This window comes from Aquarana catesbeiana, linkage group LG02 (genome assembly GCF_042186555.1).
Source record: "Aquarana catesbeiana isolate 2022-GZ linkage group LG02, ASM4218655v1, whole genome shotgun sequence".
Classification (NCBI taxonomy): domain Eukaryota; kingdom Metazoa; phylum Chordata; class Amphibia; order Anura; family Ranidae; genus Aquarana; species Aquarana catesbeiana.
In genome coordinates, this window is record NC_133325.1 from 287820520 (window position 1) to 287837259 (window position 16740).

The window sequence follows — 16740 nt, forward strand, 5'->3', positions numbered from 1 at the left end:
TGTCTGGAGCTTTGGCTGCTTCAGAGGAAGGAGGGGGGATGGGGGATTCCTCACTGTGTGTTCTGCTGCTCCAGGGGCCATCTTCTCTATGCCATGCTGTGCTGTTTCCTGTGGGACACTCTTGGCTGCTGCCTTTGCATGTGAGGTATGTGGCTGTGTTGTTTTGTGAGTGCCAGTGTCGTGAGCATACCTCTCCAGGCGTGCAGCTGCTGATAGCTGTGATTCCTTCCCTGCACGCTGTGGGAGCGGGGATCCCCCATCTTGGCCATGTCGGCCGGCCGAACGGCTCTCCTCCATCCTCCCAGACATCCCCGTTTTGGATGTAAAGCGACCGGGTGTCGCTGTAGGTGTTGCCCCACACCGGGAGCGAAGTGTCCGGTCTATGGTAGCGGTGGATCGGGCTCACTTCAGGATGTTTTCTGTTCAGGATGCTGGAGCCTCTGTGAGACACGTCCTCTCACATGGAAGTCCAAGCCACGCCCCCCATACAGCGGTTTAACAGGTCAGCTTCCACTCAGAACTAGCCTCGCTATGGTCAACCAAAGGCATTGAGTGCACATGTTCAGCATCATATCCAGAGGTTGTCTTTGGGAAATAGACGTATGAGTGCTGCCAGCATTGCTGTAGAGGTTGAAGGGGTGGGGGGTCAGCCTATCAGTGCTCAGACCATACACTGCACACTGCATCAAATTGGTCTGCATGGCTGTCATCCCAGAAGGAAGCCTCTTCTAAAGATGATGCGCAAGTAAGCCCGCAAACAGTTTGCTGAAGACAAACAAACTAAGGACATGGATTACTGGAACCATGTCCTGTGGTTTGATGAGACCAAGATAAACTTATTGGGTTCAGATGATGTCAAGCGTGTGTGCCGGCAAACAGGTGAGGAGTACAAAGACAAGTGTGTCTTTCCTACAGTCAAGCATGGTGGTGAGAGTGTCATGGTCTGGGGCTGCATGAGTGCTGCCGGAACTGGGGAGCGACAGTTCATTGAGGGGACCATGAATGCCAACATGTACTGTGATATACTGAAGCAGAGCATGATCTCCTCCCTTGGGAGATTGGGCCACAGGGCAGGATTCCAACATAATGACCCAAAACACACCTCCAAGATGACCACTGCTTTGCTAAAGAAGCTGAGGGTAAAGGTGATGGACTGGCCAAGCATGTCTCCAGACCTAAACCCTATTGAGCATCTGTGGGGCATCCTCAAACGGAAGGAGGAGGAGCGCAAGGTTTCTAACATCCACCAGCTCCGTGATGTTGTCATGGAGAAGTGGATGAGGACTCCAATGGCAACCTGTGAAACTCTGGTGAACTCCATGCCCAAGAGGGTTAAGGCAGTGCTGGAAAATATAGGTGGCCACACAAAATATTGACAGTTTGGGCCCGATTTGGACATTTTCACTTACGGGCGTACTCATTTTTGTTGCCAGCGTTTTAGACATTAATGCCTGTGTGTTGAGTTATTTTGAGGGGACAGAAAATTTACACTGTTATACAAGCTGTACACTCACTACTTTACATTGTAGCAAAGTGTTATTTCTTCAGTGTTGTCACGTGAAAAGATATAAAAAAAATTTACAAAAATGTGAGGGGTGTACTCACTTTTGTGAGATGCTGTATCTTTATTCTGCCCCTAATCCAATCAAATTCAAATCCCACATTTGGAACCAGGTCTTCTGAAATACATTGCACTTTGCTTCGAGGGTGACAACTTCTAATTACCTTGATGACAGCTTCTTAAGAAGACACAGCTTGGCAAAGAATATACTATCACACAATTCTTTCTAGAGTTAAGTTAATACTTGACTTCATAATTTGATAACAACTTCACAGAGTATATCTTCCATGAAACCTTGGAAATACTATGCAAGGAAATCTCTCCTTGTCCGTCTATGTGTGTGTGTACTGTACATATACAGCATTTAGCAATCTCCTTCACTGAACCTATATTATTATAAGTTAGAATTCCATAAAATGTATTTTTGAGATGTTTTTAAGTGCCAGTATTTATGAACATAAACAGCATGAAAATTAAATAAAAAAAATTAATACAAAAATAAAGCACAACAACCAAGAGATGCCTGCATATACCTGCAGCAGCCTGCAAATCTTTCCCTTTTTGGGGCATTTCTGACAGTGAAAGCTTTCTGAAACTACATGAACCCTTTAAAAAGAACCTGTCACAAATTAGGGTTTATAGGGAATTATTGTTTGTTGACTCCTGGGCTTCATTCTAGTTCTTGGATATTAAAATAATTTACTTTTACTGCAAGTGACATTTCTGCCACGGGCTTATAATTCAGTCCTGAAGTCAGAGGTTGTTTCCTTCTTTTCACATTGCTAATTTAATTTTTTACTTCATAGAAACTTTCTGTAAAGTACCCGAAATGCATGAAAGAAATGAAATGTGGAAAAAATAGGATCCTGTATGATTCACAATGTCAACTTACATAAGTTATATATAACATACATTTATATACATATATTTACATTATATAGAAGTCAATTTCACATACAGTCATGTGTAGGAAAAGACATAGTTACTACATCTGATAGCAAACACAATCTGAGTAGCTTAATAATAAAAGGATCAATAAAATCTAAATAAAACTCATTAAAAGAGTATGTTGCATATTTGAATGATCAGCAATAGTGTATTTATCATGCTATAGACTGAAATGTATTTTTCATTCCTTAGTAGTTTTATGGGAAGGGAATGAGGGCATTCAATTTGCCTGTTATAAATGCTATCTATAGCATTTTTTCTTTTCATTTCAGTTGCAAAATTCTATGGAAAAAAGTAGACAAAAGCCAAATATCTGTCATCTGATGTTCATAATCTGTAAAATTGTGATAGATATTTTATGTATTGAAAGACAGGCTGCCAATACAGTGCACCCATTCAGCTACTTCTTCTCATTTCCAAGGTGTTGAGCTGAATCTGAATACGAGCACTGGGGAAGATACTGCAATGCCAGATACTCAAGATACAAACGCAAATAATCAAGATAACCAACCATTAAGCACTTTATCTACATGTGAACCATGTGAGAATGGAAACCCTGTTTCTAGTGGTAAGTTCCCACTGAAAGAAAAGGAAGAAACCTGCATGTATGCACCTCATTAAAAAAACAAACCTTGTCTTTTCATAGTTTCAAACTTCTTTTGAATCTGTGCTTTACCACAAAAATATATATATATTGTACTTCTCTAGCTCTATCTTTTCTCAAAAAGGGGATTTGCTGCTTTTTAGAAGATGTACAGTCACATTGCACAGCTAGTAATAAGCAACAGCGACCTGTCCCTTTACATCACTATGGAAGAATGATTGGAAGTCTTCAATGCAACTATGTATATAAAAAGTTCCCACACTTTTGCAGAGCAATCATTTCAGTGGAACAGAGGTTGAGTCCAATTCCATTAACGATGCACTTAATGTGACCATCAAAAAAAAATTAGCATGTTGTGGCTTTATTGCAAGTATATTTAATTGTAAACATTTTTTATAGTGACACTGTTATCAGGCAACACGTTTATGCTACTCGTGCACATAAAATATTTAAAATTTGCACTCACTGATGCTACACTTGTTTTAGCAATTCATTATGTCTTTTGTCCATAATAGCCCTGTAGTTTTTTTCACACTTCACACTTCACACTCTGCCACTTTTTTAGGAGTGTCACAGACTTTCTGTTTTAGGCCCTCTACTGGCCTAGATGTCACTAAGGTAACTGGCTGTTGGCTGTAAAGCTTCCAGAACCTGAGGCTGTGTATGGGAGAATGTCTGCACATTATCATTAAGAATAAATGATCTGCACATACAGAAAAAAACTCATCCTGTACCCCAATGTCACTCACAAAGCACTGGAGGCTTTTAGAGTTTCAGCTGGACACCATGATGGCCCAGGAAGGAGGGGGCAGCAAGGACTGGAAGTGTTGGAGGATGAAAACGACATATCTGTCACTAAAAAAAGAATAGGGAACTGCTTTGCGTGGTCAGCACCAGCAATTGCTAACTGTAAACATTTCCACTGTGTGAGAAGCCTGAGCGGTGTTTTTGAAGACAGTCGGGTTGATTTAATAAAGGAAAATAGACTGTGCACTTTTCGAAGTGCAGTTTCACTCATCAAGTGCAGTTGCTGCAGAGCTTAGTAAATGAGGTAAAGCTTCACTTTACAAAGAATACCCAATCAAATGCAAGGAAAATAAAAAAACAGCATTTTTGCTTGTACATGATTGGATCATGGAAGTCAGCAGAGCTTCTGCTCATTTACAAAGCTCTGGAGCAACTGCTCTCACAGAGTGCAACTGCACTCTGCAAAGTGCGCAGTCTATTTGCCTTTAGTAAATAAACCCCAATGTCTCTTTAAAATGCCAGGAAAATGTTATGTCGGTACGGCCTCATTTACATATAGAAGGGACATATTCTGAAATAGAGCTGTGTGTTGACATCAACATTTTGTAATATATTGAAATATTTTTACAATGTTGTAATTATTTTATTTTAAGTACATTTATTTATTACCCCAACCCATCAACACTTTGTTTTTACAGACACACACAACCAAACTCTATGCATAAAGGTATTTGACATAGAAGCCCAAGATGCACAAAAATAAAAATTATTTGAAAGGCTCCTTACACACTTTTATTGTCTATCTTTTCATATGCACCCATATTTCTGATACCTGATTGAAAGAACAAATAGCTACTTGTCAGAGCTCCATTCCCTTTTAGTCGACGCTGAGGCTCGCTGGAAGGCACAACCTACCTCAGCCCACAGAAAGGCTTGTGACACACTGTCCACAGAACTGGACTTACTTTCCACCTCAGGGGTCAAAAAGGCCCTGCGCTGGACCAAGCACAAATAATATATTTGCACAGACAAACCAGGCCCAATGTCGGCTAGGAAGCTGAACTCAGTCCAGTTACGATTGCCTGCAGGAGGTTATACCCCCCACCCCCAATAGATCATGTCGACATTCGCAGATTTTCTGTCAAAATTTTATGCTAGGCCTGATCCATTCCCATTAGACCAAGCGGAAGCCTTTTTTCCATGACGTAAATCTCCCTGTGCTGTCTGAGGTGGCACATGACACTCTGAATGCTAGCATCACAGAGGCTGAAGTCCTTCAGGCTATCAAGTCTTTGAGCCCTTCCTTCGGCTCCTGACCCGGATGGCTTCTCTGGCCTTTATTACAAGAAATTTGCTGGGCCTCTAGCACCTCACCTAGCCAATTATTTCAATGCCTTGAAACAGGGGTCCTGCCTCCTTCAGACACGCTCAGGGCAGACATTACTATGCTCCCTAAAACATCAGAGGACACTACAAGCCTTCCATCCTATCTCTCTCCTAAAAGAGGATATGATTTTGTGGAAGATTTTAAGCCACAGTATCAATAAATATTTGCGCCACCTGGTCCATAGAGACCAGGTGGGCTTTGTTCCAGGTTGACAGGCTGGTGACAATGTCTGCAAAGTGGTCCACCTCATACCCCTACATCAGTGGAAAATTCCTAACAATCAAACGAAAGACAAAATAGAGAGGGCGCACCGGCCTAGTGCATTATCCTTAAAAAAGTTTATTAAAATGTATACAAAAAACTACTACTCACAAAGGTAGATGAAAATCACGTTAAAACGATCTTTTTAGTAAGTGGAGATCAATCCACTGATGGCAGTCTCCAGATCCTACGGGGAAGACGTGCAGATCACTGCCGGCTAACGCATTTCGAAGGTAGCACCTTCTTCTTCAGAGCCTTTGACTCCCTGTCATGGGAATATTTGCGCTTTTGTACTGTCTCGCCAGGGGTTTGGGGAAGCCATCTTAGCCTGGATCCAGACCCTATACTCGACCCCTTCTGCTTCGGTGAAATATGCAGGGTTCTTCTTATCCCTTTTTCTATTTTCCGGGGCATGAGGCAGGGATGCCCCTGTCTCTGGCTCTCTCCATCCTGGTGCTGGAACTTCTGGCGATGTCCCTCCGGGCTGACCCGAATATTTCCGGAATTCCTTATGCAGGCAATGAGTATAAGCTTAACCTCTTCACAGATAATGCCCTATTGACCTTGACCAATCCTCTCATCGCACTCCCCAATCTGCAGCTGGTCCTTTCCCGATTTTCATCAATTTCGGGCTTACGTAGTAATCTTAACAAAATGCTCATCCTTAACGTGAACTTGGCCCTTGACCTGGTCACTCGGCTACAGTCCCACTACCCTTTCCAATTAACGTCCTTCCACATTGACTACCTCGGGATCCACCTGACCCCCTCATACTCCTCCTTATTTGCTGCTAATTATTACTCATTACTACCCTCTATATCTTCCCTTATGCAGTCTTGACAATTCCTACACTCATCATGGATAGGTCCTATTAATTCTGTGAAAATGACTATAATGCCCAAACTTTCGCACTCTACCGATAAGGTTCCATCGCATTTTCTATGGTTGATCCAAAACAGAATCTTTTGATTTATATGGGCCAATAAACACCCCAGGATCTCCAGGGCGACCCTTTTGACACTCAGGCTACAGGGGGGTCTGGGGGTTCCCAATATCGCCAAATACTACCTGGCTGCCCAAATCACAGAATTATCCCTGCTTCATGCTTCAATAGATACTCCTCTGTGGGTTCTCCTGGAATTACCCAACTGTGCTCCCATGGGTATGCCAACCCTCATTTGGCTACCCCATAACCTCCGCCCATCAACTTTGAGTCCACTCATGCATCATAGCTTACAAGTATGGGACTCTGTGTGGTACTCCACTTGCCTCATGTTGCCCTTTCTGCCCATGCTCCCAATCACTACTAATGCTCTCTTTCTCAAGGGTCTGGACCAACCACAGGCATTCTCTTGGTGGGTTGCTAATGGGTTTTTACATGTTCAACACTTCCTAACCACCAGATCACTTCCCACATGGGCTTTGCTTCAGGAGACCCATGACATACAAGAAGAGCTCTTATGCTACCTCCAACTTTAGCATTGGCTCCCCTTCGCTCCGCAGGACTGCTACGTACGCGTTCCAGTAAACCGCATTCGAACACATCTGCCTGCACTCCCCAGGATCCCCAGGCCTCATCGTGGCTCTCTATGCTTCTCTGAATAATCGTTCATCTCATACCTCTCTCATTTATGTAGCTCAGTGGGAATGAGATTTGGCGACCAAAATAGACTTGACGGACTGGAGTAGGGCCTGGTCTTCTGTGGCCAAATGCTCATTTAATACAGCCACCTTGGTGGCTGCATATAAGGTGCTCCTCCTACGTTGGTATTGGGTCCCTGCTCGCATTGCCCATGCTAATCAATCTTACAGCGACCGCTGTTTCCGGGGTTTTGGCCATCGAGGTGACGTCATACATATATGGTGGAAATGTCCTAGACTAATTGGCTTCTGGTCTTGGGTATTTGACCTCTTATTTATGCTGTTTCACCTGCCCGTATCAAAAGAGGCCAAGTTTGTTTTATTACACTGTCCAATTCCAGGCCTGTTTTCTTATGAGCGGAAACTTGCCTCCTACCTATTTCTGTCAGCCAAAAGAACAATTGCCCAAGCCTGGAAATAACTATCTGTCCCCTTTCAGGGGGTGAAAGATTGCATTACCACATTTATGCTTAATGAATGGATGTCGAACATCCGTGGCGACACTCATGCCAAGTGCCTCAAAATTTGGGAACCATGGCTGTCATATGCCTTTCCTACCCTCACCCCAGCTAGCTTGGGCCACCTTTGACAGATGGTACAGATGTTCCCGAGCCCTTCCCTTTTCCCCATCTCCTGGTCCCTATCTTCTGGCCTCCCTTTCTTTTCTAGACTCCCCTATCCCTTCTCTAGCTCCCTATTCGGTACGTGAGTGACCTCCCTCCCTTTAGCTTCACTTTTTTGCCTAACTTTCTTCTGTTTTCTGCTCCTCTATCCTTTTGAGTTCAGTTTTGGCTGTACATTGCACCACGTTTTGGATTTTGATGGGCCTAGGGGTCTGTAGTTATGGTAAACCTCTGTGGGACCCCTGGATCCTGACGGTATCATTCACACTTAAATTTACTACTGTTGTGTTAGCTCTCAATTTTTCTGTTTGTGTCGCTTTATTTTTGCCCTTCTTATGAGCTAATACCTGTTCCAACTTCAATGCTAGCCCCTACATGGGCAGAATTTTTGCATGTTAACCACTTGTTAAAACCAAATAAAAAATGATTGAAACAGAAAGAACACATAGTTATAGAATTATGGGAGTAGGAGGTTATATACATAGACTTTCCAAAATTCAGTGCAGGAATACCTTTTAAAATATCTCTCGCTAAAAGCTATGATGATCTCTTTTTGGTTCAAGAATTTGGTTACGTTTAGGAAATAGTTTTAGTGTATACAAAAAGTGATGGACACAATCCAGGAATTTCTTTTTACAAGCACTAACTCTAGCTATCATAACCATTTGCCCTAGACCAATGTAGATCTGAGTTTGCTACAATCACTACATAGAGTCTGAAGCCCCTTTCACAAGGGCAGCTTCTGTTGTGATTAGCAGGGGATCTGTCTGCCGATTAACCCCTGCTGATCAGGTCAGAGTGGGTGGATGACACAGTCTGCTCAGTTTATTCAGAGTGGACACAGACACAGTCTGCCCTGCTCTTTGTGCAGCTGTGTATAAATGAACTCCCATATCAGTTTTCACCCGACCACCCCCAATCTGATCCACCTTCTGTTTTTAGCAGACCGGATTGGTTTGGAGGTAGGTGGGTGTACATCTACCTCTGTTTACAACTGCTAGTGGGTGAATAGATCATCTGATCAGGTCCGCCTGAAAAACTGATGGACATACCTGATCAGAACTGTCGTGTGAAAGGGGTCATAGTCTTCCCCTGCTGGCTGTTGTATTCAGACAGCTGCAGAACCCACAGCTGCCAGAATACCCAAACAGTAACTGAATCTGATTGGCTGTGGTCACAGTTCTGCTCCCAACCCCTTCAATTTTCAGACCAAAATTTGTTGAGTTTAGTGGTGCCAACAGGGCCATCCATGGCTTGAATTTGAGCTTTGTATGGCCAGCATAACAACTTATACCTTCAGATTAAAAATCATCCACACCCATATTTATGCCATAACCACTTACCTGATTTAAGAACTTCCTCTAAACTGATAATCCACTCATACCCCACTGATAGCATGAATGACAGATTTATATGTTAAATTTGTAAGGGAAGGTACATTCTGGCTAAATACAGTATATACTGTTGGCCATATAGGCAAGGTCTTACTTGGTGACATTTTGTATATTCAGAAATAATTAAATTTTTTGGCAGTTCTGTGACATATTAATGTTCAGGCAGTTTGGTATTTTGGTATATTAAAGCATCCTAACACGACATAAGTTAAAGGTGATTCATGAAACAGTTGGATGGATCTTTCATTTATTTAATCAAACTTTCAGATCACGAGAGTAAAGAAGAAAGAGCTGTATGTTGACCAGAAGCAATGACATGGGTGGTAATATTGCTACCGGACTTTCCATTCTATCTATTCCTTATTCAAATAGGTAATGTTTGGGTGCAGGGTGCATTGAACAATAATGAGCTGAGCAGATTAGGTCTAATCTAAAAGATGAACTCCCCATAAATGGTCCACTTTCAATAAACTTCCACTCCAGTAAAGTGCCAATTGAAGATATTGCACTTTTCTATAGAAAATACCTACCAATAAACATTCACTGGTCAATGAGTGGATAAATATAATTCTGCAGAGTCAGTCAAGCTGTAACTTGGATCAAAGTCTTTGCTTATTGCAACATAAACATTAAAGATATACTTAAGTCTGCTAAAGCAGTGATGCCCCTGAACTTCAAAGGGCACGTGTAGGTTACCTTTAAGGCTTATAAAATCATATTATCAAATTAAGTATGTCACAGATGATTTTACATGTACCTTTATAAAGATTCTTTATGTACATAGTTGTGATAGTGATAGCATGGTGTTTACACAAGTGTGTGCAAAGGACATTTTTCAGAATATAATCAACAGTTTTAATTTATCTTTCCAAACCGTACTGGCTCTGACTTCAAGTCACTTATCTGTGTTGACGTATTTCAATGAACTTTTGAGCACATGGAAACTTTACTTTTTTGATAAGGCATCTTATCATATTGCCGTTCATAGAAATGAGCAGATGAATCACTGATGCTGTGGCCTTAGATCAAGGATTTTCATTGATATGTGAGTATTGTAGTAAGTGTAAATGATGTTTTGAAGTCTTTCGAAACTTGTAGACAGTGCACAGTATTCTTTTTTATTTGATGTTTTTTATTTGGACAATGACATTCAAAAGAAAACTGTACTAGAGGAACTATAGAAGTAAACGTAAAACAGGATAAAATTGCAGCGCAAACAGAAAAATTCCAAAACATTGGTGAACAACAAGTTCCAGAATCTAATAATGATGAGAAAAAGTCCAGATAATTGGTGGACAACAAGTCACAGAAATCCTTCACCAGTGATGTTAAATCCACAAAAGGTGACAGTCCCTCCACCCCCAGTCTTATTATCTACTCTCACCTCAAAGCATGGACTCCTGAGTTAACAGGTAATCATGCAAGCAGATCCCAATATACCAAATCGGTTGAAGCAGATCATACTCTTATCTTCAGACTCCTCAGAACCAAATGTAGACTTCCGGCCATAAATGATAAAAAAGGAACAGATCTAAGTGCTTACTGTATGTTTAATAAAGCTTTAAATGTGTCCAAACATGGACTACTCACATTTCAGCAGTTTGGTACAGGCATAAAAAACACAAACACGTGTCAAACAGAATTCGAAGGGCAGCAGCGGGTGACGTCATACGCAGCCTTCCCCCGCAGATTCTGGGACTTGTTGTTCACCAACGTTTTGGAATTTTTCTGTTTGCACTGCACTTTTATCCTGTTTTACGTTTACTATTTTGGATTTTTGTGAAAATTCTTTTAGTGTTCAGCTTGCATACAAAAGGGGGGGGGTTTGTTATTGTTATTTTTGCGCTGACTTTGCTTTTTAGAACTATAGAAGTAGCCATGGCTGACTTCCTTCAGGAAAATGGCTTTTTTTACCTCAATATTTTGAGTCACAGACAAACAGCAAGTATTACACTAGTTCTGGGTCAGTGATTCAGAAAATATTAAAACCCGTGAATCAGCATAACAAACCACCAGTGCTTAAAAGGAGAGATCGGCAATATCAACCTCTTTATTTACTCATTACAGGCTTGCTACCATAAACTTGGGATGGCAGTCAGCTGATCTACTATGAACTGCATTATTTTAAACCTCCTTTCACAACTGTCTGGCACGCTGTGGTGCATTATGCACAGTATTTGGCACATAGACATACTTTGCACTAAGGCAGTATATTCATTCTGGTTTCAGCTATATACTTCAGCTCCTAGTTTAGTAACTTATTTCTTGACACAGATTCACTCTCAAATAATTCCCAGAAACGTATACTGTACAGTATATTTGTTTCTTTCAGAATCTATGAGAAATATGATACAATAAAATATCTTCTGGTTTTTAAATTCACAGCTGCTGTTAAAAAATTGTAATCCTTCAGAAAATTAAATCTAGGCAAGAAACAGTTTTTGTAAAAGTATTTGATATTCCACTCATTTTCTTTTATTGTGATTAAAAATATGATATCAAATAAACATCACTAACTAACCATTTTTAAATTTAACAGAGTTTAACTGGTAGATTAAACATTAACTGTGCAGTCCTTGTTTACATACTACAAACGACTATAATTATATCTTAGGGAAAACATCTGAAAAGATATAAGTAAATATAAACGTTGAAAGAAAAGAGAAAATATAACTTGCATTTAAACAAATACATGCATTCTTACTAGAAATGTATACATTTCTTAGCAAAAAACTCTCTGACAATGATTCCCATTCACCAAACAACTTATGGGTCTTTTTTTTATTATGGGCATTTATTTATTTATTTTGAAAAATACTACATAGTTTATTTAGAACACCCACACACAGCCCATTCTTCACTTACAAAAACACACATTTAGAAAGGTGTTTGGAGGAAAAAGTTATTCTAGAAAAGCTGTTCTTCTAAGCTAATATTGATACATTAAAAAGATTTTTTTATTTTTTCATTTTTTTTGTACCCTGTCTCAGCTGCTAAACTGTCTAAGCAGCTGTCACCCAGCAGGGGACACTGACTGCAACCATTTGATGAATGCACAGGGAGATCGCCATTCTGCAGAGTTTTATTTTTAATTCTTCATTTGAAACAATATGCAAATATTACCAAAAATCCAATCTGACAAACCAATTATCAGTAGGTTAATACATGTATATAATATTGATACATGCGGTAGACCTTCTATATGACCCAACTGAGTTAGCTGATGTATACCTCCCAACAAGGGGGATATACAAAACCAGTCCAAGACCAGATGTGGCTTCCATGCACTGGTATCACCTGCCTTGGATCTAATGAAGGAAAAAATGGTTATGTCAACATAATGCACAAAGGTTTTTCCCATTAATAATATTAGGTAGAGATTATAAGGGTGGTTCGGGGAGTGGGGATCCCAAAATGTTATGTGATCGTTGGTATATTTATGCCCAGTGAAGGTGTAGGAGATGAAGAAATAAAAAAGGGGGGGGGGTGTAGCAGGATAAAGGAGAAGTACTGGTAAGGTATATACCCTCCTGTTCCAACAGCTCTCATTCTCTCCCCCATGTAACCAGTAAGAAGAAAATGTGACTGGGAATGAAGACCCACTGGAGCATCAGTACGGTCAAGTCACCCTATCACTTGGGGTCAGGGATTCCAAATGTAAATACTAAGAAGAGCATCTACAGGCTGTCCAAAGGAACCAGACATCCATTCTGCAGTTTTGAGCTGGTGGTCACTCTATTAAAAAATGCCTCAGAAAGAGAATAGAAACTGTCATGATCAACAGGCATTTATTAAAAATGTACTCACAATAATATAAAAAAACCTTGCTACATTTACGGATCAAAAAGAGAGTTATTAAGCTTCAGTTTCCTTATGGGAAGCAGAACCTGTTACCATATATTAGTTGCAAAGCTTAGTATCTTTAATTTCGCTTTCACATTTAAAGTGTTAAAGTATACTGTATCTATAGCCTTCAGATGAATGGCTGCTGACCAAAAAAAAAAGGCAGGAATACCCCCCTCCCCCCTAGGCCCAGCTAGTGTCATTAGGGTGATGGATGTGCCTTCAGATGTCTCTTTGAAGATCTCATTTTTTAGGCTCGGTCCCCTATTTTTATGGCATTTTTTACATACCCTGCAAGGTTAGAGATTGGGTTGATGCTGTCTGTGCTAAGCAAATGAAGTGCAGTTTAACAACTTGTCTCAGTCTCACTCACCTGTTGATTGTTTGCATATATAATTAAGAACACAGTCAAGGACATTTGTTTAAGATACAAACACGTTTATTATACTTCATAGCGTTCATACACTGTTCAGAGATGATTTCAAATGTATTGTCACGTATTATAAAATCAATTTCATATATTTTTTCACTTTTTTCTGTGCAACACATGTAATGGCATTTTTAAAATTTACTTTGAACATATGTAAAATGGGTGGCTGCATCCTTAAATTGTTAATAACTACAATGTTGTATTTTTTATATTACTTGAGTGACAAGTTGACTGTCTGGTAAATGATATACCACAAGTGTTCTCAAAGATACTTACAGAGTAGAAATCTTTTAATTTACATAGTAATAACTCCGTAATAAAATAATAGTATTTCATGGGCAGTGTTTCTTACCCCAAAATAGCAACAGCAACAATTTAATAAATATGTAAAACGAAAAATATCTGTCTAGTAGTAGACACTGCAGGTATAGTGTTTTTTTCACACTAAGCTAGGAAAAAAATTGTGGTTTTCTAGAAGTAGTAGTCTCTGTTTGGTACTAGCATTTGACTGAGACACTGGGGTTGATTTACTAAAATTATAGAGATCTCTGCATAGAAACCAATCAGCTTCAAGTTTTTTGTCAAAGCCTAATTGAACAAGCTGAAGTTAGAAGCTGATTGGCTACCATGAACAGCTGCACCAGATTTTGCACTCTCTAGTTTTAGTAAGTCGATCCCACTAGGGTTTTCCTCACTGTGGAATATGTGGTGAATTAAATTCATTATTCTGTACAGGAGGACATTAGAAAAAATATTAATGCAGAAAACCACCACAGAAAGCAACAAGAAATCATTTTTTCTAAACTTTTTTTTTTCTATAATACTAGTAACAGATGTATGTGATGGGAAACTATGTTCAATTGTGAAATTTAGTTTTGGAAATATATTTTTTAATGTGAAGTTATATTTATGTAAAGAATAGCTTTATTCTATGCCAGAATCAATTTAAAATAGTAATAATAATGCAGCAAACCACTATGGATGATATTTTTTAACTAACAGGAAAAATATGTACATAGGATTTCTGAAATACTACAGAATGTAAACACAGCCTGGCTTTAAGTGAAATGCTTAAATCACTAAGCTATCACAATTGTTTTTTTGACATTGACAGCTGAAAATAATGATCACATGGCCTAAAATATTGATTATTGTGATTATTGCACAAAGGTCATGTGTGCATTATTGTGCAGTGAACTGAACTTCTGCTCATGTCTAACTATTTCTTATCTTCCACATTTCCTATTGTTCAGTTCCAGAGGAAAATAGAAATTAGGTCTGCATCCAGTTCTGCTTTTTCAGACTTAAAGTTGACATTTTGGAGCAGTGGTGGCTGGTGTTTTTTTGGGGGGGTGGCAATTAACCCCCCCGGGCCTCTGGTGGAGCGGCACTAGCACTACTGCCCCTACCCCCCGCGTGCGGCATGGCACTAACACCCCCAGCAACCCCCCCACCTGCTGTCCTCACCCTGGATGCGGGGCGGTGAGAGTAGCGGTCGGAGCTGATGCAGCCATCTTCCAGCATGGTCACCCCTGTCCTTAAGCATGGCAGGCTCGCGGAAAGCTGCTCCAATGTCCTCTCCTGGTGCATCTGCTCTCTGCTCCTCCCGACTCTAGGCATCCAATAGGATCGCCTGACGTTTTTGGCCAATCAGGAAATGGGTTTCATACCTGCTTCCCGATTGGCCGGGAGGAGGATCAGTGTTCACTCGCTGTTGCAACACACCTCAGAACGCATCCTCAGCAACCCAAGCCCAGCCTGTTTTGAAGCCTATTAGAGCCTATGGCTCTAATCAGGTGCCTCAAAGAAAAAACTGCCCGCTGTAATTCATGCACCCGGTGCCCTGAACGGGCTGTACGCATGAATAGGGGGTGGCCGTGTATAGGTTCACTCTGTCGCAGTCACACAGGTCTGGTCACATCTGGTTTATGACAGTAGTGTTGGTGTACTCACAGTAGATGTCTTCTCCTCGTTCGCTGGAACCGAAAAGGGCTCCAAGAGGGAAGATGACATAATTTCCTCTGCCTGTGTTTACATTACACAGGCAGATGACAGTCTGCAATTCGTCAGAACCAATCAGCAGGTCCAGGCCAGAAATCATTGGTATCGTATCACTGCAGAAGGTGGTCGGCAACTGGCTAAATTGTGACTTGAAGCTGCTTACATAATGTGCATTAGGGATGAGACAAACACACTTGAGTATTCGCAGGACATTCGCTGACCAACTTGCAAGTTCTGAATTTTAATTTTAACCACACTGAAGTCAAAGGGAGCCTTTGATATTTTTTTATGCTTATTAGCAAGGGGTTCAGACTGAATTTAAGTTCGGTTGTAATCAAAGATCATCCTACGTGTGCATCAACTGTGCAATATTTCAGAATTTTTATCTGTGAAATAATACACCCTAATTGTGATTTCTAAATTAAAACCTGCTTGGTCTCTACTTCCTAAACTGTGGCTTAGTAAAGCTGCAAGTCTATTCAGTATTTCTGCCTTTTTTCTGTTAATAGAAAAGTAGAATATACAGGGATTTAAGATCAGAACACATTTCACAAGTTTATTCTGAACTGTTTGTCAAAAAATATGTTTTTTTATTTAATCTCCATAGATGAATATACGTTAAAAAAAACACACATAACTCCATTTTATAGAAACAAAAGCATATATTTATGTATATCCAGTGATCTCTAAAAAACACTGCATATCCTTAGAAATAAATGTCTAATTTTAGCATAAGATTGCAGATCATATCACCTTCAGGAGCCTGTTTTCTAAGTGTCCTTTTTCTTTAGCTTGATCAATTAATGGCTTTTCCAGAAAAAACATGAGGATTTTTTATAACCCTGTTTTATGCTCTCTTTAGCCCTTTGCTAGTTTCTTTGCTTTCTGTCAAAGTCCTCTTTATTGGTGCAATTTCTTTAAGCAAAAATATTGCCCCATTTGTATATTATTTGTTAACCTATAATTATGTTTCTGTGAAATCTAATTTTGATTTCTTGATTAAACCTTCCTGTAGTACCCCTTTGAATCTGTGGCCTACTAAAGTGCCTTAAATAGGGTGCATCAACTCTGTAGAGTTTTTGTGGCTTTTTTCTGTGAATAATTACACTCTAATTTTGATGTCTTTATTAAAATCTGCCTGGTCTCTCTATCTGAAAATGCAGTTTACAAAAGCTGCTTACATAGTGTGTGAGTCTGTATAATATTTCTGGCCTTTTTGTGAAATAGCACACTTCAAAGTAGATTTCTTGACTAAAACTTGCCTAGTCTCTGCCTCTCTACATCTCTACCACGCAGGATT

At 40.1% G+C, this 16740-nt stretch overlaps 1 protein-coding gene across 5 annotated transcripts in view; it reads left to right on the plus strand.

The window, feature by feature from the left end:
• MYO16 (myosin XVI) overlaps positions 1-16740 on the plus strand; it is a 669347-nt gene that overhangs the window by 623838 nt on the left and 28769 nt on the right. For all 5 annotated transcript variants that reach the window (XM_073614485.1, XM_073614486.1, XM_073614487.1 and 2 more), the window contains exon 33: positions 2931-3077. In XM_073614485.1, coding sequence (XP_073470586.1) covers positions 2931-3077 — 147 coding nt within the window. The remainder of the gene's footprint in view (positions 1-2930; positions 3078-16740) is intronic.